Here is a 27769-nt window from a genome sequence, read left to right on the forward strand (position 1 = left end):
GGTGGGGAAATCCAGAGGCGGTTGACAGAGAGGGACAGAGATACAGAGTTTCTGAGCTAGACAGGGGAGGGAAATCGAGACAAGGATAATGATGGAGAGACAGAGCAAGTGAATTGAAAGACACTGAGGAGAAAGGGCATCAGAGAGAGACAGAGAGACAGCAGGAAGAGACAGGAAGGAAAGAAGGGTCCATAGAAAAATGGACATCGAGATGCTGACCCTTGAGACTCTAGGGAAAGCAACAGTTGGGGAAATGACTGATGGCGATGCAGAAAGATCCAGACCCAGAGATGGGGAGAGAAGGCTCTGAGGAAGAAAGTGACAAAGAGTTGAAAAGACAACGGGGAGAAGCAGGGGCCTGGGAGCGGGAGGGAAAGACCTCAACGGAAAAAGAGAGACAGACACAAAGAGAGGAACACGGACAGAAACACACAGAGGCAAAAAAAAAAGAGAGGAAGACCAAGAGACACACAGAGACGGAAAGCAGGGGCGGCTGCTGCGCAGACTGAGGCGGACGCAGGGCCCCCCGCCTCGCCAGGGAGGTGATGGCCGACGCCAGACAAAAATGAGAAAGGTGAAACCCGCGCCCTGCGGACGGGCAGGCGGACTAAGCCGGCAGAGGTCGGGCGGGTCCCGGGCGGAGCGGGGAAAAGAGGGGCGCGGCTGGCGGCGAGAGGCGGAAGGAGGCGGAGGTGCCGGGCGGGCCCGGGGCGCGGGCAGGAAGCGGGGAGGGGCGGCGGGGCGGGGGCCTCCGGAAAAACGCCCCAACTTCCTGCCCCGCCAGAGCCAGGAAGCGGGAGCCGGGACACCGGGCCCGGGATCGCCGAGCCCGACCTCGGGCGCCCCGCCGGTCACCTCCCCGCGCGGACACCAGGTACACCGTCCCTGGCCCCGCCCGGCCTCTCTCCCCTCGGCTGCTAGGGGAAGTGGGGAGGAGGAGGGAGGGGGCTGGGCGCTGCCGGCAGTGAAGGGGCCTCCTCCCGGCCCCGCTGAGCCAGCAGGCGCCCCTCCCTGGGCCTCAGTTTTTCCATCTGTCAAAGGGGACAAAGAGAGGAGAACTAATACTTGTTCAGTGCCCAGTAGGTGAGATGAGGGCTGCGAGCCGGGGGTCAAGGCTTCCCAACTGTCTGGCGGAGGACGGATGATCACTCCCATTGCACAGGTGGGGAAACTGAGGCCCAGGGAGTAAAACCGACTCGTCCCAGGTCACATACATCGTGAGACTGAGTGGAGTTGGGATTTGAACTCGCAGGTGCTTTCAGCTAAGCGCCGTCCTCCAACCCCGCATGCTTTAGAGCCACCCAAAAGGAAAAACGACAATAACGGGGTCATAGGCCGTTGTGAAGCTGAAAGTTGCAGAACGCGTTTGAAAGCATTTTTTGGAAAGGTCTTTTTCTGGGTCATGAGTTATACACTGGGAGATGGGTTGCAGGGGCACAGAACTGGGGATCTTTTCCCATTGTACAGATGGGAAGACTGAGGCCCAGGGAGAGTTAATTACTTTTTCCAGGTTCCACTGCATGTCAGATGGGAAGGTATGCTCAAACCCAGGATTTTTGCTTTGCGGCCCCAGCGGAAAGTGTGAGGCGGGGTGGGGGGCAGTGCGGGGAGAATTAATGTACGAGCGTTGGGAATTCAAACGGTCCCAAGTTAGGGCGGAAAGATAGGGTAGGGATCCCAGTCTAGGGGCGAAGGGCCGGGGCGACTCGGTGTTCTCGGATTGAGCACTGGTCTGGGGGCTGTAACCATCCCCACCTCTGGCCTGGGGGCGGGGGGCGGGGGGGCAGGGGGCAGGGGGCGGGGCCCAGGAGAGTGACGGGGGCAGTCGAGATACGGAAACGCCAGCCCTCCAAGTCAGGCCAGAGCGGCCCTATCTGGCCAGCGTGGCTCAGTGGAGAGCTAGAGCGGCCGACAGGAGGAATAGAGTCTCCTGGGCTGGAGCCTGGCAGGAGCGGGCTAGAGCGGCTGGCGGGAGGAGTGGAGCTGGAAGCAAAGGTGGACTCTGGGGTGGCTAGAGCGACTCGGAGGCGGGGGTTGGGGAGCCCAGAGCCGGCGCGCGGAGGCTTCGGTTCTGGCAGCAGCGGTACTTCTCCTCCGACCCGGAGCAGGTGAGGGACGCGGCCCCCGGCGGGCGTCACACCCTGACTCCACACGTCCTCCCCAGCATCCCTGACCATGCACATTGCCACGTTCCCTGTAGGATTTGGGGCCGTGTACACCCGCCACGTCCTACATATGATTGGGGCTCGTGTAGACCCGCCACGCTCCATGTAAATTACAAGGTCCTACAGACCCTCCAGGTTCCTGCTGCCCCCCCCGCCCCGCCCCATGGAGGTCCGGCTCCTTACAGAATGTGGGGTTTCCATGGATCAATAGCATCCGCTAGAATCCGGGGCCCTGTAGATCCTGGGTCTCGGGGACCACCACACTCCCCTATAGAATTCCGGTCCCCTTTTAAGTCTCCAGAGATCCCGTAAACTGGCTTCTTCCCCTTAAGGACTTATGATCCTGTGTGATCCAAGGATCCTTGTAGACCCATCATATGTCAGATAGAATCTGGGTCCTTATGCATTCCAAGGGCTCACCTTGACTCCTCAGTGTTTTAGGTTCTTTAAGGCTCCTAGAGGTTCATCCACTCAATATCTTATAGGTTGGAGACCAGGCTCATCCACTCAATATCTTATAGACCCTGAACCCTGCACAGAACCCAGGCACCCATGTAGTCCTCACACATGCCCGCTTTGCTCTAGGACCCCCACCCTTAAGGACCTTCTGAACCTGCCCTCATCTCCACAGCCCCATGCACATAGCACCCCCTCTGCTGGACCCCAGGGCTTGTCAGTTGCCTTTAGATCCATCTGACCCATCATTCTCTAGCCTTTGTGGGACCACGCCCCATCTTCTAAGCAACCACCCCCCTCCCCAATCCTCTCTGAGCCCCAGGCCTCTGTGGGGCAGCTGAGTCCAATCTGTACTCCTGCCCAGGCCACAGTGCCCACATACCCCTGACTCCCAGACACCATAGGGAAACCTGATGTGTCTCAGCTTTGGTTCAGATTTCAGTTTCCTAAGTTCGGGGTGGGGATTCCCCATGCTCCAAAGCCGCACATTCTGGGAGTTAAATGCATAAATTCTGGAGCCAGACTGCCTGGGTCAGAATCCTGGCTCTGCCTCTTATGAGCTGTGTTGCAGTTTCCTCCTCTGTAAGATGGGGATAAGAAGAAGAAGACTGATTTCACAGGGTCACTGAAAGGATTGAGTTAATATCTATCAAGCATTAATACTGTTCCTGGCACGTATTTAATGGCACTTAGTGTACATTAACTGTTAACTATTATTTCCTATCATCGTGATGAGGAATAAAAGAGATAATACACATCAAATACATGTTCCGGGGCCTGCCTGGCACGTAAGCATTTGCTCAGATAACGTGTGTGTCCTCACCTTTGCCCTTTTGGAATCTTCCCTGCCTCTGTCAAACTTTTCCACCCCTGAGTGGGATGAGCAGGGACCCTCCATGTCCATGGTCATGCTTTCCAGCCCAGAAGTTGCAGCTGATGGCCTGGTGAAGGTTTTCTTTTTCTTTCTTTCTTTCTTTTTTTTTTAAATATTTATTTATTTGGCTGTGCCAGGTCTTAGTTGCAGCATGCGGGATCTAGTTCCCTGACCAGGGATCGAACCCAGGCCCCCTGCATTGGGAGCACGGAGTCTTAACCGCTGGACCACCAGGGAAGTCCCCAGTGAAGGTTTTCTATCTCGGATGGGAGTAATAGTAGCATGGGGGTGCTTGTGGTTTTGAGGGTTCGGTGACTTGCTCTGTGAGAAGCCCTTAGAGCAGTGCCTAGCACGCTGTGAGTGTGGTGTAAGTTCAGCTCTCATAATAAATTACTATTATTTTTCTGCCTTGTTTTGCAAATTTATTTATGTGAACGTTTAACAATGCTCAGATCTTAAGTCACCCAAGCTTGGATGTTGAACAAATACACTTTATGGAAAAGAATAAAAATGAGGCCTGCTTGGGTGGACCCATAGGATGGCATTTGGACACTCCAGAAAGCATCATTGTTTAATGATCATAATCAAAGTCCCAGCTGCTATTTACTGAGTGCTGGGGAGGAGGCCTGTGGAAGAGGGAGAAGGGTGGGTCTCCAGCGGCTAGGGTTATAAATAGCTTTGGGCTGTGGGGAGAACCCCCCCCCCCGCACTGGTCCACCCCACCCCTGTTTCCACAGCGCCTTCCCACCTGACACGGGCTCGAGTGGCATTAGTCAGACTAATTAAGGGCACAGAAGATGTCAGTGGGAAGACGCGGGGAGAAGTGGAGATTCTAAGGGAGACAAGATGGGAGAGACAGCGAGAGATGGGAGGGAGAGAGACGAGAGACAGCAAATGAGACAGTGACGCAGACAGGTGCGGGGACAGTGGCTGCAGGAACCAGATGTGGGGAGACAGGCAGAGGCTGAGGGGAAAGACAGGTAGCAAGAGAAGCAGGGGTGGGGCCTAGCGGAGGGGAGGCAGGGACAGTGGGAAAATGAGACAGGTCTGAAGGAAAGGCGAGAGAAAATGAAGACACAGGGAGAAGAGAGTCAAAGGCATGAGGCAGATTCAGTGGAGAGGCAGCTGGGGAGAGGCGAGCCGGCAGACACACAGACAGACCGGACAGGTGGACATAGGGTGAGAGAGATGGACACCCCTTGGGATGAGCTCTCTGAGGACCGTCCCTTGTTTTCTGGGATGGAAGCCGGAAAGATGCCAGGTCCCTAAGGGGAAGAAGTGGGGTTGAGGACTCTTGGTCCTGAGGGAGGAGGGTTCACAGTTTGGTTTTCTCGTGTGGAGGGAGTTGGGGGTTGGGGGATTTGCCATTGTGACTTCCTGTCACAGGAAGCAGGGCTGGTGGGTTCAGAGGCAGCATCCTGCCCCAAGTCTGTCACAGGGCAGAGCAGAGCCCCCAGGCCCCAGTTACCTCCCTCCCAGCTCCCCTTTAGCCTTTCCACCTCTGCCCGCCCGCCGGCCCTGCCTCCTCAGGACCCAGCCCCCAGCCCCTCGTCCATCGGGGACCCGAAATCGCAGGCTCTCACGGCCGCAGCTCTCTCACGGCCCCAGGCTCCTGGCCTCCAGCTTCCCCCCCACCCCCCACCCCGACCCACAAGGCTCCCTGTCCTTGGGCTCCCTGCCCTGGCTGGCCTCTGAAGGGCTCTTTGTCGCCACACAGAGGCCCCATTGAGCTGTGGAGGCCGCAATGGGGGCGGAGGCTGTTTACTCACCTTGGCACCTGGGCCAGGAATCTGTGAGTAACCGCCCTGGGCCGCCCTCTGCCACCCCTCTAACCGCGGCCCCTCCTCTTCCCCCAGCCCTGCAGAGCCCATGGAGGCCGAAGACGTCGCCCGAGGGGCGGTGAGTGGAGAGCGGAGAGAGCCGGGGGGTGAGGGGACTGGGGGGCTGTGCGGTGGGGAGCAGTGTGGGCTGAAGCCATCCCTCCCCTGCCACAGGCCCCAGGGCCCCCCCGGCCTGGCCCGGTGCCCATCAGCATCATCGGGGCTGAGGATGAGGATTTTGAGAATGAGCTGAAGACGGTGAGAGGGAGGTGGGGTGGGAAAGCTTCTGTCCCAGGCTCCCTGGGGCCCCAGCCCTCAAGTCCCAACCTCAGTGTCCCCTCTCCCACCTTGGGTCCTGTTCTCTGTCTTCAGATGCTGTCACTCGGCCTCCTCTCACTGCCCATCTCTCTTTCTTTAATCTTCCTGGTACCTCCTTCCTCATCCCCTCACCCCATCCTCAATGCCCCCCCCATTACAGCACAGTCTCTCACCCTGTTTAACCCCAGTTTTTATCACTGCCCCCGCCCCCTAATTACAGCACAGATCCTCATTCCATCTCTCCTGATTTCTGTCCTCTTCACCCACCATTGTAACATTAAATCTCATCCATTCTCCCCAACCCCTGACTTGCCACCATCACAGCAGAGACACCATGAGCACCCCACCTGCCAGCTTGGATCCATCGGGAAGTGCCAGGGAAGAGGGGGGGTCAAGCCCCAAACCCCTCCTCTGCTCCCCACTGTCTCACTCCCATCCCCACCCCCAGAACCCCGAGGAGCAAAACAACCAGTTCCAGAGCCTGGATCAGGTGAAGCGGCGCCCGGCCCACCTCATGGCCCTCCTGCAGCACGTGGCCATGCAGTTCGAGCCAGGACCCCTGGTGAGGGCGGGGCTGGGCAGGCGCGGGGCGGGGCGGGGCGGGGCTGGGACCAGCCGCAGTGCTCAGTGCGTTAGACCAGCGAGGATGAGCCAGGCGGGATCCAGAGCGCACAGCTTGAGAGCCAAGAAGCCCACCACAGGATGCAGACAAGGTTGCTGGTGCCCCGTGTAAATTTGTGAGCAGTGGGCGCAGCCCGGGAGAGTGGGCATGGCAGAGTCTCGGAGAGCAACGGAGAATCCAGCAGCCTGGCGGAAACCATGTCCCCGGCCCCCTTCCGTGCCCACGGCAGCATCACCCATCAGTGACAGCGCCTTTTCACAGACTCTGGAAATCAAATTCTCTGCACGTGCCGCCAGTCAGTCCTTCAGAGCTGGTGGTTGGGAGAAAACCGTTAGCCTCCTCGGGTCTAGGCGGCACAGTAGGCTCTGGTCCAGAAACAAGGAAACTGCTACAAGCAGCCCACGAAGCAGAGGGAGTGTAACGGATGACCCGGAAAACTTGTTATAGGGCAGAAAATACCGGGGAGGTGTGCATGCAGAGCCATGCCATCTGGGAGACACCTGCAGAGTCTAGAGAACCCAGCAGGTGGCTTGGGGAGGGAGAAGCCACAACACTGGCTGGAGGGGGCTCTGTGGACCAGGGTCCCGTCCCAAGAAGACCCCGTGCAGCCCAGCGCAGGCTGGGAGCTGGGCTTAGCCTAGGGCACTGCTCTGTACTGGAAATGCGTGGTAGATCCCTCCAGAAAACAAGGAGACTGATGGAAGTGGCAGGGAGGGAGGCCTGGGGGGTGCAGAGAGAAGAGTGTATCGACTGACACCACAGCTTCAGAAGCTGGCAGGCAATCAGGAAATCGCCAGAAAAGTGGCTGCCCCCCCCCCCGCCGCCCCCGTGCATGGAGGCTCTGGCCCTCTGGGCAAGGGAGTCCCCCTGCCGAGCCTGAGGGTTTCTAGAACTTGAACTCCTGGAATTTAGCCCAGGGATTGTGCTGACTGCTCTGTCCCTTTTTTTTTTTTTAAAAGAAGATGTTGGGGGTAGGAGTTTAGTGAGCTATTTATTTATTTTCGCCGTGTTGGGTCTTCGTTTCTGCGCGAGGGCTTTCTCTAGTTGTGGCAAGCGGGGGCCACTCTTCATCGCGGTGCGCGGGCCTCTCACTATCGCGGCCTCTCTTGTTGTGGAGCCCAGGCTCCAGACGCGCAGGCTCAGTAGTTGTGGCTCACGGGCCTAGTTGCTCCACGGCATGTGGGATCCTCCCAGACCAGGGCTTGAACCCGTGTCCCCTGCATGAGCAGGCAGATTCTCAACCATTGCGCCACCAGGGAAGCCCTGCCGTGTCCCTTTACAGATGTGGAAACTGAGGCCTGGCCAGGGCAAGAGGTTCGGCTCAGGTGACCCAGATGGCCTTCGGCATTTTGAGATTTGTCCTCACGCTGTTTCCTAACCTCCTTGGCTGGGGGAGGGGCCGGGAGATAGTCGTGGTCCCTTGGGCTGCTTCCTGTTGGCCTCTGATGGAGTTTTGCTTTATGGGGGTGTGGGGAGGGGGCAGGCATAGATTACTGGGGCGAGTCCTTAGCACACTGAGACCATGTCCCTTACCTGATGACAGTCCCCCAGGAGCCAGGACAGGTTGGAGGCCCCACAGCATTGCCAGTGTCACCCAGCATAGGGCTGCCACGTAGGCGACCTCAAGGCGTGCTTGATGAGTGAGTGAGTGAGTGAGTGCCCTTGTCCTCCTGCTTATGTGCTCAGTGCTGCTGTGTACTAGGCCCTGTCTGGGACACAGATGAATCAGAACGTACCCCCTGCCACAGACACACACACACACACACACACACACACGCCCTCAAGTAACTCACGGTATTGCTAGGCAATGGGGAGCAGTAGAGACAGGCTGCCTGAGATCCAGTCCCAACTTCGTCACTTACTAGCTGTTTTCTCATCTGTAAAATGGGATGACGGTAGTCCTCCCCATGACTAAACAGGTTAATGTGGCTAAAGAGTTTGCACAGCGTCAGGTACACACCAAGCCCGCTTACTGTAGCTGGGGGAGGCGTTAGTAGCAGCAGCAGCAGAGAGAAGACAGACCAAAGAACCATTTCACAGGAGAGAAAATGAACGAAAGCCGTGGTGGCCTGGGGAGGCAGGCGGGGGCCTGGTACGGGGATGGGGGACGTCAGGGAGCACTTCGCAGAGGGTTTGCGCCCTGAGGCGTTCCAGGGGGCAGTGCGGTTTGGGTGGGGTGGGAGGAGGATGGGTCATGCTTTGTCTCCCCCAGCTCTGCTGCCTGCACGCGGACATGCTGGGCTCACTGGGCCCCAAGGAGGCCAAGAAGGCCTTCGGCGACTTCTGCCACAGCTTCCTGGATAAGTGTGCGGTGAGAGACACCTTCGAGGGGGCCCCATCCCCCATCCCCTTCACCCTGGACAGCCAGCCTGCTCCTCCCAACCTCCAGCCTGCTGAGGGCAACGTGAAGGGCGGCCTGGTCTGGGGAGACCCTGTGCCAGCCTGACCCCCCCTCCACTGCTCCCTCCCCTCAGAGCATCATACCCACTGGTACTTGGGCTGCCATCCCACTGATCCCAACACTGCCCCCTTCACTGCCGAGTCCTCCCCTTCACTCCATTCTCTCCCCGAGCAGATTCTGCGGGTGTCGGTCCCTCCCACCGTGGCCTTTGAACTTGGTAAGGAGAGGAGAGGGGATTTGGGGATGAGGAAGTGTTCTCTAGCAGGGACCAGGAGACCCCCAGGAGGGAGGCCACACTCTCATGCTCCCAGGACAGGGGATTGTCCTTCCTTCTTCATGGCCCCCACAGCCCAAGGAAGCATAGCTGTCAGAGTCGAAGGGTGGGCGGGGAGTCACAGCCCCTGGAACTGGCCGCTGTCCCTGCAGACCGCACGCGGCCCGACCTCCTCTCCGAGGACGTCCAGCGGCATTTCGTGCAGGAGGTGGTGCAGACCCAGCAGGCAGCCGTCAGCCGGCAGCTGGAGGACTTCCGCTCCAAGAAGCTCATGGGCATGACACCCTGGGAGCAGGAGCTGATCCAGCTGGGGGCCTGGGTTGGGCGGGACCGCGCCACCTATGAGGCCCGGGAGCGGCACCTGGCCGAGCGGCAGCTGACCCACCTGGAGGACATGCAGTGAGTGGGGCCAGCCCCTCCGCAGCCCAGAGGGCGCCCTCTGCTGCCCCGCTCCTTCCGCTTCCAGGCTCCCTCTGCAGCTGCCGCGTTTATTTCCCAGCGTTTGCGTTCCTCCCCTGACTTCTGGGGCCCAGCCCTGGCATTTTAGTCCATCTGGTTTTGCATCTTCCCTTCCCAGCTTTGGGGTCCCTCCTAGTTTCCGGGTCTTGTCCACGGTCTTGCATTCAGGCCTGGGCTTTGGGTCCTGTCCTTGCAACTCTCACGACCCCGGGTGAGAGTCTGGCCTTCAGTGATTGTCCTTCGCAGATGTGTCAGCAGCAGCCCCCCCCCCCCGCCCCCGTCTGCCTCTCCTCTCTCCCTGTGCCAACTTTGGAGGGGACAGGAACCTGGACAATTGTGCTGGGTGGTCAGGGACCCCAGGCTTAGCAAATTTGTTACAAACTTCTTTCTTCTTCTTACAGACACACCATCTCTAACGATGAGGAAAAGAGGTGATGGAAGGAGAGAGGCTGGCGGGGAGTTTGGTTTTCTGGGCCCGAGGGAGGAGGGCCTGCCGCCTAGGGGCCTGGGCGTTGGGCAACACCTCTGGCTGCATCCTCTAAAACCCTCTCTCTCCCCCATTTCCTCAGATACTCAGCAGGAAGTGGTCATGGGGCTGGTGTGGGAAGCGAACAGAGGGGGAGCTGTGAGGGTAGCAGGGTACCTGCATCCGTGGGAGTGCGCGTGGCAGTGTGTGTGTCTGTGTGCCCTCACCGTCCCCTCCCCACAGTGCTGCTGTGGTCAGTGCCATCACCCTGTACATGCGCCACCTCGGGGTGCGGACCAAGAGTGGAGACAAGAAGTCGGGGAGGAATTTCTTCCGGAAAAAGGTGCTTCCCTGAGCGCCCAAACCTGGCCCTTACCTCCCCAGAGACCCCCAGGTAGCCTCGAGACTCTGCACCGCTGGGGTCTGATCCCTCTTTGTTGGCATCGGCCCAGAAATGCCCAGCCCCCTCCTCCCCCCACCTTCCATAGGTGATGGGGAACCGGCGGTCAGAAGAGCCGACCAAGACCAAGAAAGGACTGAGCAGCTTCCTGGATGCCGCCCGCTGGAACCGGGGAGAGCCCCAGGGTGAGGTGCCCAGCCTCAGCCCCGCCCCGACTTCCCCATGCTGCCCCCACCTCATGGTCCCATCTCTCGTTTCAGCCCCAGATTTTCGACACCTCAAAGTTGAGGCTGATGGTAATAGTCCTGAAGCTAGAGCATCCATCCTGGGGACCTGAGAGAGAAGGGCAGGGGACCTACTAGGTCTGAGGGAGGAGGGGCGAGGGGCTGGGACTCCTGGCTCTGAGGGTGGAGTAGGGGTCTCCTGGGTGATGGGGAGGATGGGGCAGAGCCAGCATCTTGGATCCCCAGGCCTTTGTGAATTAGAGTCGCTGGAGTCTCATATTCCCCTTTGTCCTTCACTGCCTCCCCAGGTGAGAAGCCAGGCCTTACAGAACGTAAGGGAGGTTTGGGGGTGCCCTCCCGGGACCGGAATGTCGGAGCCCCTGGGCAGGACACCCCCGGAGTTTCTCTGCACCCTCTGTCTGGGGACAGCCCTGACCGGGAACCAGGTGAGAGTTTCCTGGGCCCCACAGCAAAACAGCCCCTTGGTTCTCTGCCCTCCCTCCCCTGGTCACCAGAGTTATTGATAACCCACCCCTTCCCTCGGTTTACCCTTTCCACGGCTTTCTTCGCAAGCTCACACCTCTGTTCTGGTGACAGGTTCCCCCACCTCCCTGGACTACGTTTCCCATCAGCCCCCACGGCTTCATTTCCCAGAACCCTCTCTGAGTACATTACCAATCAACCCCCCTTAGATGGTGAGCCCGGCTGCTCCATGAACTTAAGGTCTCACACTCCTTGGGTGGCTCTCAGCCCGCTGGATCTCAGACTGCTACTTGGCCAGGCCTGGGTTCAGACCCTGGCTCTGCGCTTGACTTGTGTTAGATCTTGGAAGTCACTCCCCACTCTTCGAACCTCAGTCCCCTCACCTCTAAACGGGTACATTCTCTTCCCACAAGTCCCAGTTGAGTGCTGGGAGAATGCATGGATGTGGAGGCATCCAGTCTCCTCCCCGAGTGCGAGGCTGGCACCCCAGTTTTGCAGCATCTGCACCCACTGAGCCCCACCTGCCCGTGACCCTGTTCTCAGAGGTCTTTCCATCTGTCTGTCTCCCACTGAAGTATAGAGCGGCCACTTGGTGTCGGCCAGGCACTGGATGGGTTTAGAGGAACGGAGGCCCCCAGGGTGTGGGTCTCACCGTGGCAGGGACCTTCCAGCCAGCCTTGCTTTCCCCACCCCCATTATCCCCACAGGTGTTGACGCCCTCCCGGAGCTGGGGGACCCGCCCCCGCAGGGCCCAGCCAGCCTGGAGCCTGCAGCACCCCTGGAGAGCACAGAGGAGGGTGCTGACACGGAGAGGTGCCCAGGGCTGGGTGCAGGGGAGGTGCCGGGCGCAGGACCGGGCTTATGCAGTGCAGGGAGGGTGTGTGTTGGGGGTCGCGCTGCCACTTGCACCTGCCTGTCCCTGAGCCAAGCCGTCTCCACTCTGCCCCGCTCCTCCCTCTTTCCGTCTTCTCCCTTTTTCTTCCGCTCTGTCTTTCCTCGTCTCCCCTTTCCTTCTCTTCTGCCTCTCCTTCCTTTTTCACTGATTTTCTCCCTCCCCCTCCCCCCTCTCTTTCTCTCCTTTCCTCCCACTTCCTCTTCCTCTGCTTTCCCTCCCCTCAGCTCCTCCTGGCCCCTCTCCCTCTGCCCCCACCCTCCGCCCTGCACTTTTCCATCTCTTCCCCCTTCTCTCTTTTTTTTTCCCCCCTTCTCTTTTAAGCCTCCAGCCCAGCTGCCTTGCTCCTGCCTCCCAGTGCCCCTTCCCTCCATCCCCCAGCCCTCTGTGCTCTGTGCCTGGGGGCCCTGTCCCCCTCACAGTTGGGGGGCAGGCTCTGCCCCCTGCCTGTCCTTGTGCCGCTGCTTTGGGGACCCTTTGGCGGGTGGGGGAGGTGAGTTGGGTTCCATCTGGGTCCACCTCTGACCCTGTGCCCCTCTCTCCCCAGAAGGTGGAAGAGGTGGGTGCCTGGGCCCTGGGTGGGGGGAGGGCTAGCCCCTCCCCCATTTCTCCCAGCCCCTCCCCTCTCCCCATGGGCCACCCCCTCCCCTTCACCCCTGTGAGGGGTGGGTGGGCACGCCACCCTCAAGCCGAAGAGCTAAGTATTGAAATCCCCCTTCCCTCCCTCAACTCCTGCCTCTGTCCCCATCCCCCTGCCTCAGGGAAGGGAGGGGCCAGTTTTGTGCTCCATACTGGGTTCCCATCCCCTCCTCCACCAATTTCAGTATCCCTTCTGGCCACCCCCCTCACTGCCCCAGCACCCCAAAGTCACACTGGTCCTTCTGACTCTCTCCTCTCTTCTGTTGCATGTTTGATCTCTGTCCTGGTCTCCCCCTGTCTCTGTCCCTGTCCTGGTCTCTCCCCATCTGTCCCTGTCCCGGTCTCTCCCCGTCTCTGTCCCCGTCTTGGTCTCTCCCCGTCTCTGTCCTGGTCTCTCCCCACCTGTCCCTGTCTATCTCTGTCCTGGTCTCTCCCCGTCTCTGTCCCTGTCTTGGTCTCTCCTTATCTCTGTCCTGGCCTCTGCCTGACTCTGTCCTTGGCCTCGGGGTCCAGGCTGTCGGGGCGTCTGGGGCGCTCGGAGAGCCTGCGGGTGAGTGACCGCCGCCGGCCTTCCCGGGGCAGCCTCGGGGCTAAGGGCCGGGGTGGGGGCCGCTCCCGGAGCGACGTGGACATGGACCCCAGCTCCGCCACGGCCGTGCTTGGCCCTGCCCGACGAGCCACGTACGTCACTCCTCCCCCCATCCACTGAGGCAGCCTGGAGAGCCAGGGAGGCCGGGGTGGGGGGTCTTTGCCAGAATCACCAAGAGCTGGGTATCAGATGCTGAGGTCACTGAGGGCCTCCAGTGGTCACAGGAGAGGGGCAAGAGGCTTCTTTCCAGATCTGGGGGCTGGTCTGCGGCCCTAGGGGATGGGGTTGGACACTATAAAGAGTTGAAGGCTCTTCTCTGGGATGCCCTGCGCTGGGGCCCTAATGAGGCCTCTGTCCCACAGCCCCGAGCCTGGAGATGAGGGGGAGCCGGGCCGATCGGGACTAGAGCTGGAACCAGAAGAGCCCCCCGGCTGGCGGGAGCTCGTCCCCCCGGGCACCCTGCACAGCCTTCCCAAGAGCCAGGTGAAGCGGCAGGAGGTCATCAGCGGTGAGTCACCCCCTCCAAGCCACTGCGGCCGAGGACACAGCCCAGCTCCAGCAAAGTCAGACAGACGCAGGGAGATGTCCATCTCGGTGTCACTTACACCGGGCAGAGCTTGAAGGCAGCCCGCTTCTGACAGAGCACCGTTTGTTAAGTAAATTGTTGAATATTCCATGGAACGGGAATGCGGCCATTGTTGAAGTGACATTTCCAAAGACTTTTTTGTAGTGCAGGACAGTGTTGATGTTAGGAGCCAGACACGGTCTATAAAATTGTATTTCTAGCGTGAGCCTTTGTTTCCTCATTTGGGAAATGTGGGCAGTGATAGTTGCTACCTCAAGAGACTGTCACAAAGATGAAGGTGAGACGATCAGTGTGAAACGTTCAGCAGTGGTGGGCCCAGGGTAAGAGCATTCGGATGTAGCTGCTGTTATGACTGGTCTTCAGCGCTCGGGAGACAAAAAGATTCCCAGCCGGCAAAGCTCGGGAAGATAATCAGTACGTTAGCGGTGCTTCCTTCTGGGCAGACAGATGATGGGAATTTCGTTTTTGTTTCGATCCTGTGCTGTGATTTCAACTCATTTGTGTGTTGAGGGGAGTTTGGCAAATGTACAGTCCTGTTGGAAGCTCATTTGGAAGTTACTTTACAGATTACTTAATAGTAAAAAGGGTTCTCATTCAGAATTTTTAGGGCAGTAGATAAATGCTTTTTGGGTCACAGATCCTTCTGAGGATCTGATCAAAACATTAGCAGTACTATCCGATAGAACTTTCTGGAATGATGGTAACATGCAATGTCTGTGCTTTCCAGCATGGTAACCACCAGCCATATAATGGCTGTTGAGCGCCTAAAGTGTGGTGAGTACAACTAAGAACTGAATTTTGCATTGCATTGCATTTTAATTCAGCGATATTTGAAGAGCTGTGTGTGGCTCGTGGCTACCACGTCGGACAACATAGCGGTTTCTCTCACCAGAAAAATATACATACGTAACACACAAAATGGTACATTTAGTCTCCGGGGACTTTTGGGGCCCCTGGAACTCGGGCCATCAACCTGTGCAGAGAGGGGGTCATTGTGCCAGAAACTGAGCCTGAGAAAACTTGCTGGACGGTTAGACATAAAACACAGCTGCAGGCAGCGGAGAGACCGACTTGTCTCGGTTTGCCTGGGACTGTCCCAGTTTTAGCACTGAAAATCCCATGTCCCGGGAAAACCATGGTGCGGGGCAAACTGGGACCATGGGTCGCCTTGTCTGGCTGCCCCAGCCAAAACAGAAAGGCAGTGGGGCTGAGGAATTCTCAGTGGCTATTTCAGGGGCACGTGACTCCACCCAGAGAGAATCATCCCTGTGCCGTCCCCTCCTCATTCCCCAGCCTGCCTCTGAGAGTGCCCCCCCATAGTTTGCACGCTCCCCAACCATGCCTCCTGCCCGGTGGCCCTGCAGAGCTGCTGGTGACAGAGGCGGCCCACGTGCGCATGCTCCGGGTGCTATATGACCTCTTCTACCAGCCCATGGCGGATGGGGGCTTCTTCTCCCAGGAGGAGCTACAGAACATCTTCCCCAGCCTGGACGAGCTCATCGAGGTGCATTGTGAGTGCAGGGCTGTGGCCCTACGTCCCACTGCCAGCTCTCTCCTTCGTTGCCTCAACGACAAACCCTGGAGCCTGGTCTCACGGGCAGCCTCTGTTCCAGCTCTGGGGACGACCCCGCACCAGAACCCCAGAGCTCACATTCTAGGGACACATCATCAACAAGCATGTGGTGGGGAGTGAGGGAGGGACAGGCCCACCGGCCCCATGGATCAGACACACCCACCTGCAGCCCGACCCCCCAGCCCGCCCGCCACCAGCTCCCGACCAGCTCTGCATCCGGTCTCACGGGCCCTGACGGCGCCCCCTCTCCTCCCTGCTCCCCGCAGCCCTGTTCCTTGATCGCATGATGAAGCGGAGGCAGGACAGTGGCTACCTCATCGAGGAGATCGGGGATGTGCTGCTGGCCCAGGTGAGCGTGCCCCCCCTTCCCCTCACCCCGCCCCCTCCTCCTGGCTGGGGACCTGAAATGCAGGCCCCAGGAGACCAGGTCTCAAGCTTTCAACCCCTTTAAGACCCAGGGGTCTGGGCCCCTAACCTGTCCTCCTGTCTAGGCTGCCATCCCCATGTGAGGCCCCGCTCCCCCCAATCCCACCTGAGACACCCTCCCTGGCCTGAATCTTGCTGTAGTTTGATGGTACCGAGGGCTCCTGGTTCCAGAAAATCTCCTCCCGCTTCTGCAGCCGCCAGTCGTTTGCCTTAGAGCAGCTCAAAGCCAAACAGCGCAAGGAGCCTCGGTTCTGTGCCTTTGTGCAGGTGAGGCAGGGGTCTGGGCCCCAGGGTCCCAGGGGAGGGGGGCCGGCGTCCCGGTCCCCAAGGCCAGCCGCAGCAGAGCCACCTCAGCACTGCCGTCCCCGCAGGAGGCCGAGAGCCGCCCCCGGTGCCGCCGCCTGCAGCTGAAGGACATGATCCCCACGGAGATGCAGCGTCTGACCAAGTACCCGCTGCTCCTGCAGAGCATCGGGCAGAACACAGGTAGCCGCAGGCCCTGCCCCATGCTGCTGGGCCTCCGCTCTCTTGTCTCTAACCTTGGCCTAGGGACTGGGAGCTTCCAGGGTTTGGGGTTCACCGGGGCTGGTCTCCCCCTTGCCTGCAGAAGAGCCTGCGGAACGGGAGAAAGTGGAGCTGGCGGCTGAGTGCTGCAGGGAAATTCTGCACCACGTCAACCAAGCCGTGCGCGACATGGAGGACCTGCTGGTGAGCCTGGGCAGGACCCCCGGCTTGTCCCCGTCGGGGTCACCGTGGGCCGGCCCCAACTCTTGGCTTGTCGCAGTGACACTCCCTTCCCTTCCCTGCCCCAGCGGCTCAAGGATTATCAGAGGCGCCTGGATTTGTCCCACCTGCGGCAGAGCAGCGACCCCATGCTGAGCGAGTTCAAGGTGGCCCCGCCCCCGCCCCACCTGCCCTCCCCTCTCCTCCCCTCCGCCCCGCCCTGGGGATTCTCTGATAACACACCCAGGAAGCAAGAGGGGCCCCTCAACCCTGACGCCCTTCTCATTCCCAGCGGGGCAGCCCCTCCTGACCCCATGGTCATCCCCACCTTCCCCTGCCCCGCCCTCACCTTCACTGACCATCACTCCTTCCTGCCTCCAGAACCTGGATATCACCAAGAAGAAGCTGGTCCATGAGGGCCCGCTGACGTGGCGGGTGACTAAGGACAAAGCTGTGGGTGAGCGCCAGGGCTGCGAGCGGGGGGGCCGCGGGGCAGGGCTGTCCAGTGAGCGTGCTGAGCGCGGGCCTCGCCCCCTGCAGAGGTCCACGTCCTGCTGCTGGACGACCTGCTGCTGCTGCTGCAGCGCCAGGACGAGCGGCTGCTGCTCAAATCGCACAGCCGGACGCTGACGCCCACACCCGACGGCAAGACCATGCTGCGGCCGGTGCTGCGGCTCACCTCTGCCATGACCCGAGAGGTGGCCACTGGTGAGGCCCCGGGCACAGCGGTCCCCGAGGCAGGGGAGGAGCCCTCCGAGGAGCCCGGCACACACGTTCTGGCCAAGGGGAGGCCTGGCAGCCCAAGGCCGAGGCTGTGAGAGGGGGGCCCTGGGCTGGGCACGGCCGGGGCCCCAGGCCGGTTGTGGCTTTTACTGAGTGAGATGGAGAACTGCCCCAGGTTTTTGCACAGATGAGCAGCCAGTTCTAACTGGTATTTTGAAAAGACACCCTGGCTGCCTCTTGGGGGTTGTAGGCAGCAGGGGTGGGAGCTGGGAGCCCAGTGAGGGGCCGTGGTGGTGGGAGTGGTTCCAAGGGTCTCATAGGTAGAGCCAGACTGGGAGCTTGTTTCCTGATTAGGTGAGGGAGGGCTCCGGAGGGAGGCACCAGGGGCGGGGCGGGGGGTGAGTTGAGTCGTGGGAGCCACAAGGTGCCACCATGATGGGGGCCTTCCCCAGGTGCATGTTGGGATGGCCCTGGCTTTGAGCCTCACCTCTCCCTCCCCCTGCAGATCACAAAGCCTTCTATGTCATTTTTACCTGGGACCAGGAGGCCCAGATATACGAGCTGGTGGCCCAGACTGTGTCGGAGCGGAAGAAGTGAGCAGCTCTGGGTTCCAAGAGCGGGTGGAGGGGGAGGAGGCCCAGGCCCCCGGATCTCTGGGGACAGGGGGTGGGTGGGAGGTCCTGGCACAGGGTCTGGGGGCTCTGACTGCCCAGGGGCTGCCCTGTCTCGCCAGCTGGTGTGCCCTCATCACTGAGACCGCTGGATCCCTGAAGGTCCCTGCCCGCACCTCCCGACCCAAACACCGGCCCAGCCCCAGCAGGTGAGGGGGCCAGGGAGGCAAGTGGAGGGCAGGGGGCAGCTTCCCTGTGTGTCCCCAGAACCTGAGCTCCAGCCCAGTCTCCACGTGTGTGTCCGTGTGTGTGTGTGCACGCGCATGCCTGTGAAGGTGTGTACACGCGTGCGCCGACCCCACCACGGTCCATCTGTCTCCTATCCAGGCCTCTCTGTCTTCCACCAGCCGGGCCTGTCTGTCTCCCTGTCTCCCAGCCTTGACCTCTGTCTCTGTCTCCGGACCTCCCTGCCTCCCCACCTCTAGTTCTCTGTCTCCCTGCCCCTGCTGCCCACCAGGGCCAGGGTGGCGGGGTCACCCAGCACTTGCTCCCCCCAGCACCCGTGAACCCCTGCTCAGCAGCTCTGAGAACGGCAACGGTGGCCGAGAGATGCCTCCGGCTGACGGTAAGCCTAGATGGAGGGGTGCCGAGTGGGGGTGGGGTGTCCACAGGAAGCCCAGCAGGATCTGAGTCCCCTGCCTGCTCCCCGACCCAGGCCGGATGGAGAGAATCTTCAGCGCCCTCCTGCCCTTCTGCAGACCAGGCCCTGAGGGCCAGCTCGCCGCCAAGGCCCTTCAGAAAGGTAGCTCAGCCCCACCCCCGCAGGGCTGCCGCCAGCCGGAACAGTGCTTTCCAACCTGCCATATGGCCAGCGGCCAGAAACAAATGCACCAAATCCACCTCCTGCGCGGCCCGACCCTGCACCACTGTCCTTGGCGGCCCCAAGTCCCTCTTCCTTTTGCAGCCCCGTCCCTTCCTTAACCTTCAGTTTAGCCTCTCCCTGGACCCATCTCTGTCCTCGGTGCCCTCCGCCCCTCCCCCACCCTAGCCCCAGCCTCACCTCTGCACCCCCTTTTGCAGCCCCCAGCCCCTTCTGCAGGTCTGGCCAACCGGAAGCTCACTCCCACCCGCAGGCCCCTGGCCTCTTTCCCACCCCTCACCTCCCACCCATCCCAGCCCGAGCCCTGCCTCTGACTCTGTCCCCTTGCCCCTGTCCAGTGCTGTCCCTGAAGCAGCTCCTGCTTCCCTCGGAGGAAGACAGCGGGGTGGGGCCTCCGCTCGAAGGCGATGGAGTCCCAGGGGGCGGCCCCCCAAGCCCAGCACAGCCCCAGGAAATTCGGGAGGAGCTGCTCAGCCTGGAGGAGACCATTAAACAGCTGGAGGTGGTGGCCTTGGGGGTGGGGGGTGGGGAGGAAGGGGGCTGACTCAGTGGAGGGACCCTTCTCATTGAGGATCCCCAACCAGGAGGTGGAGGAGGAGTTTTGCCGCCTGAGACTCCTCCTGTCTCCGCTCGGGGAGAACACTGTCCCCCAGTCTGGCTGTACCTGAGGACCCCTGCCCCAGGCAGGTGAGTGGGGGACTGGGGGAGCCAGGCACCACCTGGAGAGGAGGGACCAGAGTGGCTACCTCAGGCACTCGCCACTGCACAGCCCCATCCGTCTCTCTCCCTCTGTCTTTGATTTCCGCATCTCCCCACTCTGCCTCCTGCCTCCATCTGTCCGTTTCTGTCAGTTTCTCTTTCTCTGGCTCTTTTGTGCTCCTTCCCCACCCTCCCTTTCTCCCTGTCTGTTTCTCTCTCCATCTCTCTCTTTCTCTCCATCTCTCTTCCCATCTCCATCTCCCTTCTTCTCCTACATCTCTCCCTCCCCCCAGGCCTTTTCGCAAGAAGGAGAGGGCCACCCGCCACTGCACAGCTGCCGCAGCATCTCCAACCCCAAGGGCCTGAGGAGAGGGAGCCAGGCTGCCAGGGCCACGCCTAGGGGGGCCCAGCTGGGATCACTGCCCCCCGAACCTCCCACTGGCCTCGGCCTTCTCTCCCTCCTGCTTGGGGGACTCAGGGCTTCATTCCATGGGGGCACCATCTGGCCCCCATTCCTGGGCCGTCTCAGTATTGCCCGGGGTGGGGGGGCAGCCCCCACCCCCAAGTGCCTTTGCTCTGTTTTTATACCCTGAATTGGAGGTTTATTTTTTAATATATATTATCTAAGGAGAGGTCTGTGTTTGTGAGGGCGGGCAAGGGCCCGGGCGTGGTGTCTGGAATCCTCCACAACTGTCTGGCATCACTTCCTGCGTCTGTCCTACCCCGTCGCCTCTGTGCCTTTTGCCTTTCTCCAGTTGTTCATTCATTCGTCCCTGTGTCTTGACAGTGACTCCCCAGGCCCCCCCCAACACCCCTCCCAGCTCCCACCCCTGAGCCCACTGGTCACGCACGACAACGCTGGGTGCCCTGCATCTCACACTTCTTTCTGTTCTTTTATTTTTGTAGTAAACTCTCTGGAGGTCGCTGGTGGGGGTCATGGGGCGGGGGGGGGGGCCTCCTGGGTGGGGGCTGGGGGCGGGGTTATTGCTCTGAGCTCCCTGTCCCCAGGGGGCCTGTGATGGAGGCGGGGGCATCAGGACTGGGGCCGGCACAGGGGGAGACACGGCCACACAAACACTTAGGTCACAGCACAGGGGCAGGTGGGCAGGGAAGGCTGGGCGCCGTATTGCACTTTGGGAGTGGGCCAGGCGGGGACCCCCCTCAAACTGGAGCCTGGGGAGGAAGCTGGAGGCCATCGTGTCCCCTCCCCTCTCTGGAGGGGGAGGTGAGACCCCCCAGTCTGGGGCTGGGGAAGAAGACTGGGGCCGCCGTGGGCCTGGGCCTGGGAGGGGCCGAAGGCTGTTCCCCGGCCTCAGGCAGGACATCGAGAGCAGACCAGACAACAGAAGAGGCTGTGCGAGCGGCCACCCTGGTCCCCGCCCTGGCAGAATCCATCACCCGGGCTCAGCTGCCGACACCCCCTTTGCCCGCCTTGGCCTTGGAGGGCACGGGGAGGCCCTCGTCTCCCTCGCTGTCAGAGCTGCAGCCGCTGACATCGGTAATCTCCAGCTCCGAGTCGCTGTCCTTCCCCCCCAGCGCGGCCTCTGGGCCCCCAGCCCTCGGCAGTGCCAGACGAGGGGCTGCTGCCAGGCCCGAGGGGTGCTCGGGGCCCAGGCCCTCCGCGGCGGCAGCCAGCAGGGGCGCAGCGGTGGGGCTTCCCCCTGCCCCTGCTGAGGGCAGGTGGCCCAGGGAACTGGCCAGAGGGTTGGGGTAGAAGTGGGGGGGGTAGAGAGGCGGGGGCAGCTTGGGGAAGGGGCCGGTGAGGTAAGGGCTAAAGTTCCAGGGGTGCTCTGGGAAGGCGCGGCCGAAGGGACCCAGCAGGCCGGGGGGCTTGGAATAGCCGGTGGCACCTGGTGGGGTGGCGGAACAGGGGTGGCGTTCAGGCTGGGCCTCTCTGCCCCACTATCGGGGCTGGCTGCCAGGGCCTTAGTAAAGGGTGCCACCTCCCTGCCATATTCCACCCGATTCTCCCATTGTCCTCCCACACGGGATCTCCCCACCCTCACGTGGCTTCCCCCCATCTCTACCTCCCCACCCGTCTCCCATTCATATAGCGCCCCCAGAAAACCCTTCTCTCGGCCTGTCCCCCTTTCCAGCTTCCCTCCTCCCTGCCTCACCTCGCATCCTCCGACTTCTAAACACACGTGCACACACGCACACGCACACATACACACACACAGAGCCTCGACACGTGCGCGCACACACACACACACACACACACACACACACACACACACACACACACACACACACACAGCCTCGCCTGGAGCCTCCTTCCTGCATCCTGTCTCCTCCCCCATCTTTGCCCTCACACAGCCCTCCCCGGCACGCCTGGACCCCAGGCCCTTACCAGAGCCCAGGAATGGGAAAGGGCTGTCCAGACGCAGTTTGTCTGTCTCGGGGGTGAACAGGGGTACCCGGGCCGCCGGCTCTCCCAGGCGTGGGGCAGAGAACAGGGTCTGCAGGGTCTGGAGAGGGAGGGGAGGGAGTGGGTGCCGCTCAGACTGGTTGCCCCCTCCCCAGGGGGTTCATGGCACTAAGCACCTCGCTCTGGGATCCCAGGATCCTAACTCACCTCGGGGGTGAGGGGAGGAGCATCTGGCCCAGGGGCTCCCCCAAAGGGACCAGGGCTCAGCAAGAGTGGAGAGCCCGTGCTGGCTGCTGCCACGTCCAACAGTGGGTAATTGACAAGCACGACTTTGCTGAAGTTGAACTTGTAGGTGAACCTCTTCCCTTTGGTCTTGTGAAGAATCCGCTTGTTGTAGTAGTAGCTGTGGGCAGGAGGAGGATGCTGGATGCTGGGGGCGGGACCCAGGGAGGTGAAGGCAGAGCCCCAACACGTGCTCTGTGCCCAGCACAGAGCACAACAACTTGGGGAAACTGAGGCTCGCAGAAATCCTTTGGCCAAGGTCACAGGGCAAGGAAGGGGTGAGGCAGGGGCTGGGATCCTGGCCTGTGTGGCTCCAAAGCCCAGGGCTCCGGTCCTTCCTTCGTGCCTTCCTTTCACTCACAAGTAGGTACTTACAGTAGCTACACGTGCAGAGCCCTGTGTGCTGGGATCCCACAGGATTCTGCCCCAGGAAGCTGAGGGAAAGCCCCCAGGGGGCAGGGGCCCAGAGGGGCAGTGAGGGGAAAGGGGCGAGGTGGGAGTGGGAGTCCCGGCCCCCAGCCCCTCCTCACCGCAGGGCCCGGCTCAGCTTGTCATAATTCATGTGGGGCTTGCACTTTCGGATGCCCCAGAGCCGAGCCACCTCGTCGGGGTCCTTGATGACGAATTCCCCGTAGTCCCCCTGCCAGGCGATGACACCCTGGTACTCCTCCTTCTGCAGCAGCTCCAGGATAAAGTGCCACAGCTGGATCTGCCTCGAGCCGGGGGACGACTCCGGCTTGTAGGCCCAATCCGGGAAGGCAAACCCTGGGGACAGGAGGCAGGGGTGCGGCCCCGGGTCAGGGCGCCAAGTCCGGGGCTCTGGGTCCTCCTTGGATTCAGGAACCAGGAGGCATCCAGCTCTCCCCTGACTCCTGGTCTCTGATAAGCAGTCACCCAGCCTCACGCATGTTTAGGGACCCGATTCCCGCTCTTCACGCCCCGGTTGGTGTCTAGTCCCCAAACTGTCCAAATAGAGGGAGAGAACTCGGTGTCCAGGGACACTGGGTTGGCAGTTCCAGCCTGGTCCCCTACCTTTGCACAACGTGGGCAGAGGGTGGGAGGGAGGGACCAGCTTCCTGCATTCTTGACTGTGGGGGTGAACTGGGAGGGGCTTGCAGGGAAGGGCACGCCCTCCACAGCATTCTCCCCACAGCCCCCCAGGCTGGCCCTGCCCCCGGAGGGCTCTGGTCTGAGAGACCCTGATTCCTGCTGTTCCCCCATCCCTCCGTGTCTCCTGTCCGTCTCTCCCTGAACTTCCCTCCCCCTTACAGCCCCAGCTGACCTCACCCTGGCACGTCCAGGCTGGGCCTGTGTACATGTGTGTCTCTGCACCTGTCCATGAATTTATATCTTTCACGTCCCTGTGTCCCCTCCCTGCATCCATGCTGCATTGGTCTGAGAGCAGTGAGTGTCTGCGGATGCCCACAACACACAGCCTATCTCACAGACGTCCACTCACCCTCGAGGGACCCCCCAGCTGTACCATGGGACACAGGTGCACCAGAGTGGCACACTCCTGCTGGGGCATGACACACCACCCACCATGTGCCACCAAGGCAGACACACCGGATACGGAGCATCGCACACCCATCCCAACACACGCAACAGCACATCTCAGGCCCCTCAGCACTGGGATCCACTAACAGCAGGACCATGATGAGAGACACGCAGGACCCCAAAGGCCCAGATGAAACACTGTGGTGGAGACAGTGAATGCAGCATCAAGACGCGTGTGTCAACCTGACAGGCACACCCTGGGTGACACCATGACAGTAGAACAGCCTCCCAACCCCCAGCCCCACAGGCACCCAACTCTTAACACCCACAGCTCAGTGCTGTATGTCTCACGCTCAGGTGGGGGTCCTGCGCCCCATGTCCAGACACCCAGATGCTAGGTGGAGACAGGAGGGGCTTGCCCACCCCTAAATCTCACCTCCCATCCGCAAGGCCCCAGGCCCTGAGTCCTGCTTCTCCTATGCCACATCCTCTGTCCCCTTCCCCCTCCTCAGAGACCCCAGAACCAGGCATGAAAACAGGAGGCATAATTAGCCTATAAGAAGGTGACAACCATGCAGGAAAGGGAAGGAGGCTGGTGATGGAGGGGACTCCGAGCCGGCAGACCATCTGTATCTACTTGCTGTGTGGTCCTGGGCAGTTCCTTGCCCTCTCTGGCTTATCAGAATTTCAGGGATGGGAGGCAAGGAGGAGCAGGGTCGCATCAAGGCTGCCTGGTATCTAAAAATGGGAAATACTGCCTCCCTGCCTGAGGCTGGAGAAGGCCAGGTAGTTTCCTCCCTGAAGGGAGAATTTTTCTCTCAGCTCCATCTGGGGTCTTTCTCACCTAAGAAAACAGGGACACGCGGCCTCTGGCCCATTCCACACCCAGAACACATCCCGGGGGGAAGTGGCTGTATCACAGACACACCCACACGACCCCAAAGGTGACAACGCACAACTGCCACACACGTAGACACACAGCGCAGCCCGGAACGCTACCTGTCCAACGCACGTCCTGGGATGTGCTGTACATGCTGACACGCACACACAACAAGAGGGAGGACCTGCAACCTCGGCACACAGACACATACACGTCAAGACACACACACACATCAAGACACACAGCCCCCAATATCCAGCTACACTCAGTGACACGCAGATGCAAGAACCACCTCCACACACCCCAAACACAGACACAGCCCCCAACACAGAGGCCTGGGGAGCACCCAGCCCCGCAGCCCGCAATGCACCAAGATTAGCCGTCCACTCGGTTCGGAGTGCCACACACCGCGAAAGCGGTCAGAGGCTCTTCAGCCACCGAGGCAGGAACACACGTGGCGGCGAGCTGGCAGACACCCCCAACCCTGAAATGTAGCCACTCAAAGTCCCAAAGACACACAACACGCCCAGCCCAGAGACACTCGGGTAGCCTCGGAGGTACACAGACAAGCAGGCACACCAGCTCAACAAAGAGACGAATGCACACTTTTCCAGTGTGACCCCTTCTTCCGGAAACACTGAAGGGTGACACAGAGACACACTCCAAGACCCCAAATAACCAGGCACCAAGTCTCGTGTCTCTCTTTCTCTCTCTCTCTCTCTCTCTCTCTCTCTCTCTCTCTCCTCTGTCTCTCTCTCTCTGTCTCTCTGTCTCTCTCTGTCTCTCTCATTGTGGGGCGCGCCCACATCCCCGCTCTGGTGATCCAATTCCAAGCAAGCCGTCCTCTTTCCCAGGCTCCGGCTGGTTTGGCCACGTCTCCATGTCCCCCTGCCTGGGTCATCCAGTCTGTCCACTCGTCCACCAGCGCCTAGCCTAGTGCCCCCTCTCGTCCCCATCCCTGCCCCATCCGTGCCCACCTCTCTCCAGTCTCCCTGCTTCTCTTTGACCGCAGGTCCTGGGTGGGAGCAGACTGCAGCCGGCCGAGACCCCAGGTCCTCAGGCCCCAGGTTCCTTGTCCCTCTCCAACCTCCACACCTCACCTGCCATCCAAAAGACGCTCGCGTCCCAGCAGGCAGGTGGCAGGGACATCTAGCTGTGAAGTTTTTAGCCAAGTTTTTCAGGAAGGGGTTGGATTCAGGCGACTCTGACTAAGACCCGGGGAGGTGGAAGGAAGACAGTGAGAGATGCAGAAAGGCGGGGCCGGCTTGCTGGGAAGGCCCGAGGGCTGGGGAAGGGGTGGGGGAGGTCCAGGCCAGTTACCAGGGGTCCAGAGAGCCGGCAGGGCAGGCGGGGCGAAGAGAAGGTCGGAGACGCAGCTACAGTCCATGGTGGAGCTGGCCCTGCAGAGAGGCCAGACAGACAGACGGATGAGGACGGGATGGAGCAGGCGGGAGAGACAGACGGGGGTCATGGGGGCTGGCACTGCCCCTCCACCCAGGTCCCAGCCAGGCTGGTGCCCGCGGCCCTTGCCCCCTACATCCCGCCCCGCCTGCCTCCTCCAGCGGGCACCCCTCTGCCTGCTGGTCCCCCGGGCTCCCGGTCCCTCTCCCGGCCCTGTGCCCTGTCCTTCCCTCCCAGTCAGTCCTCCCGGCAGCCTCCGCTTCCTCTGCGCCCCATCACGAACCAGGGGCTCCCAGCCTCCCTCCTCGCTCCTCACTCACTCACTCACTCACGCTTGCTGGCTCCCGCCGCCCGCCCACCCTGCACCGTCTCTGCCGCGGTCTCTCCATCCCTCGCCTCTCGCCAGACCTCTCAGGGTCCGTCTGTGCGTCTCTGGGTCTCCCTCTGTCTCTCTCTGTGGCTGCCCCAAGTCTCTCCCACTGCCAACCTCCTGGCCCCACCCCGCCCCTCCCGGCTGACCCCCGGGCTGCCGCATCCAGCTCCCACGCTGCCCGGAGCTCTCATCTGTCGGCCCAGAGCCGGCCAGCACCGGGCGGGCGGCCGTCCCGACGACAGGCTGGGAGGGGGCAGGCCCAGCCCCTGCCCGCCCTGCCCTCCGCCTCACCACCCCGCAGAGCGGGCCCCCAGCGCCCGCATAAGTGCTCCCGCAGAGGCCCCTCCTTCGACCTGCTGCTCCCCTCAGACCCCCACCACTTGGGCCTGCTTCCCCGCAGGCAGGCAGCCCTCCTCAGACACCCCTTCCCCTTAGACCTGCCTCCCCCCCGACACCCCTTCCCCTTAGACCTGCCTCCCCCTTAGACCTGCCTCCCCCCAGACACCCCTTCCCCTTAGACCTCCGTCCCCCCAGACACCCCTTCCCCTTAGACCTGCCTCCCCCCCAGACAGCCCCCTTCAGACACCCCTTGTATCTGGCTCCCCCCCACTGCAACAGGTCCCCCCTTTCAGATCCCCACTCCCTCGGACACCCCTCTCCTCAGTTACCTAATTCTCCTGAGACACTCCATCCCCTGCCCATCCCTGTCTCTCAGACCCTTCCCCTTTCTGTCAGCCCTCTGCCTCAGATACCCCACCACCCAGACCTCACCCTAGGTCACCCACACCCTCAGACATCTGCTCCTGTCAGAGGCCCATCCCAGACACTCCAACCCCCAGATCCTTCTGCCTCTCACCACTCCACCCCGCCAGACCCCACCTCTCAGAGGGCGCGCTGTCCTCAGCCTCCCTCCTTTAGACACAAGCCCCTCAGATACCCCCGCACCCCTCCCCGTCACACACTCTTATACACACCATCCCTGTCACACGCCCGGCTGCTCAGAAGATCCCACACACACTGTTCCCCCGTAAGCCCCACCCCACCCGTTGGGCACCAGAGGGGACTTGTCAGCCCACTTGCCCTCACACTTGTCCGGTCTCCCACGGCCACCCTCACCCCAGCCCCCAGCCCCGTGTCTACTGAGGCTCCTCCCCCTCGCTCCCTCCAGCACTCAGACCCTCCTGGGGGCAGCCCCTCCGCCCTCGCTCCCACATCCCCATCTCACCCCAGCTCCCCAACTTTCTCCGTTTATCTCCCTCCCTGTCTCTCTCTCCCTCTTTGTCTCTCTTTTCCCTTCTCTGTCTCCTCCCACTATCTCTTTTCCATTTTTCTGTCTCTCTCCTCCCTCCTTCCTTGTCTCCCCTCAACCTGGGGTGTCTCTCCCCACCTTTCTCCACTCAGCTCTCTCCCCTTGTCTGTCTCTCTCTGTCTCTCTCCCTCCATCATTCAGTCTTTCCCTACTTCTCCGTCCTCCACGTCTGCTCCCCCATCTCTTTCCAGGTCTGTCCCTCCCCGTCCCCCATCCCTTCTCTTGTCTCTTTCCCCCGGTCTCCCCAGGTCCTGCATCTCTCACTCTCTCTGCACCATCTGTCTCTTTTCCCCCCTCCTCTCCCCTCTCTAACTCTCTCCGTCTCTCTGCCCCCACCTCCCTCCCCATCTCCCTCT

General features: G+C 61.1%; 2 protein-coding genes across 7 annotated transcripts; one reads left to right on the forward strand and one right to left on the reverse strand.

The window, feature by feature from the left end:
- The first annotated feature begins 755 nt into the window (after positions 1 to 755).
- ARHGEF1 (Rho guanine nucleotide exchange factor 1) lies at positions 756 to 19933 on the forward strand. Of its 6 annotated transcripts, none has more exons than XM_022585521.2 (30): positions 758 to 874; positions 5352 to 5394; positions 5490 to 5573; positions 6082 to 6195; positions 8468 to 8566; positions 8831 to 8873; positions 9083 to 9329; positions 9791 to 9820; positions 10099 to 10198; positions 10344 to 10551; positions 10788 to 10925; positions 11670 to 11775; positions 12402 to 12413; positions 13007 to 13174; positions 13445 to 13590; positions 15033 to 15179; positions 15508 to 15590; positions 15809 to 15934; positions 16039 to 16153; positions 16275 to 16375; positions 16480 to 16557; positions 16772 to 16847; positions 16931 to 17098; positions 17619 to 17706; positions 17847 to 17933; positions 18282 to 18349; positions 18440 to 18526; positions 18943 to 19106; positions 19189 to 19291; positions 19597 to 19933. In XM_022585521.2, exons 2-29 carry the CDS (start codon positions 5365 to 5367, stop codon positions 19270 to 19272), a joined length of 2997 nt encoding a protein of 998 aa, XP_022441229.2. In that variant the 5' UTR covers positions 758 to 874; positions 5352 to 5364; the 3' UTR covers positions 19273 to 19291; positions 19597 to 19933. The 6 variants fall into 6 exon arrangements, with proteins under 6 accessions (XP_089758898.1, XP_022441229.2, XP_089758897.1 ...); XM_089902771.1 differs by lacking the exon at positions 12402 to 12413 and having other exon boundaries at positions 10344 to 10440; positions 10516 to 10551; XM_022585523.2 differs by lacking the exon at positions 12402 to 12413.
- Positions 19934 to 20265: 332 nt separating this feature from the next.
- On the reverse strand, positions 20266 to 26579 carry ERFL (ETS repressor factor like). Its single transcript, XM_022584909.3, has 5 exons — positions 25651 to 26579; positions 22484 to 22718; positions 21879 to 22074; positions 21654 to 21771; positions 20266 to 21153 (listed from the first exon to the last, which is right to left on the reverse strand). Exons 1-5 carry the CDS (start codon positions 25799 to 25801, stop codon positions 20708 to 20710), a joined length of 1146 nt encoding a protein of 381 aa, XP_022440617.2. The 5' UTR covers positions 25802 to 26579; the 3' UTR covers positions 20266 to 20707.
- Between the last annotated feature and the right edge of the window lie 1190 nt (positions 26580 to 27769).

The sequence above is a fragment of the Delphinapterus leucas genome, chromosome 20 (genome assembly GCF_059928025.1).
Source record: "Delphinapterus leucas isolate spDelLeu-1000000601 "Yukka" chromosome 20, BTC_Dleu_Yukka2, whole genome shotgun sequence".
NCBI classification, from domain to species: domain Eukaryota; kingdom Metazoa; phylum Chordata; class Mammalia; order Artiodactyla; family Monodontidae; genus Delphinapterus; species Delphinapterus leucas.

Excerpts from the sequence above, each read along its gene's own strand:
- ARHGEF1 (XM_022585521.2), top strand. The coding sequence starts at position 5,365 with ATGGAGGCCGAAGACGTCGCCCGAGGGGCG. Across the intron at positions 15,935-16,038 it reads GGTTCTGTGCCTTTGTGCAG|GAGGCCGAGAGCCGCCCCCG; the intron begins GTGAGGCAGGGG and ends CCGTCCCCGCAG. Across the intron at positions 16,154-16,274 it reads GAGCATCGGGCAGAACACAG|AAGAGCCTGCGGAACGGGAG; the intron begins GTAGCCGCAGGC and ends CCTTGCCTGCAG.
- ERFL (XM_022584909.3), bottom strand. The coding sequence starts at position 25,801 with ATGACCCCCGTCTGTCTCTCCCGCCTGCTCCATCCCGTCCTCATCCGT. Across the intron at positions 22,719-25,650 it reads GCCGGCTCTCTGGACCCCTG|GGTTTGCCTTCCCGGATTGG; the intron begins GTAACTGGCCTG and ends TCCTGTCCCCAG. Across the intron at positions 22,075-22,483 it reads AAGCTGAGCCGGGCCCTGCG|CTACTACTACAACAAGCGGA; the intron begins GTGAGGAGGGGC and ends TCCTGCCCACAG.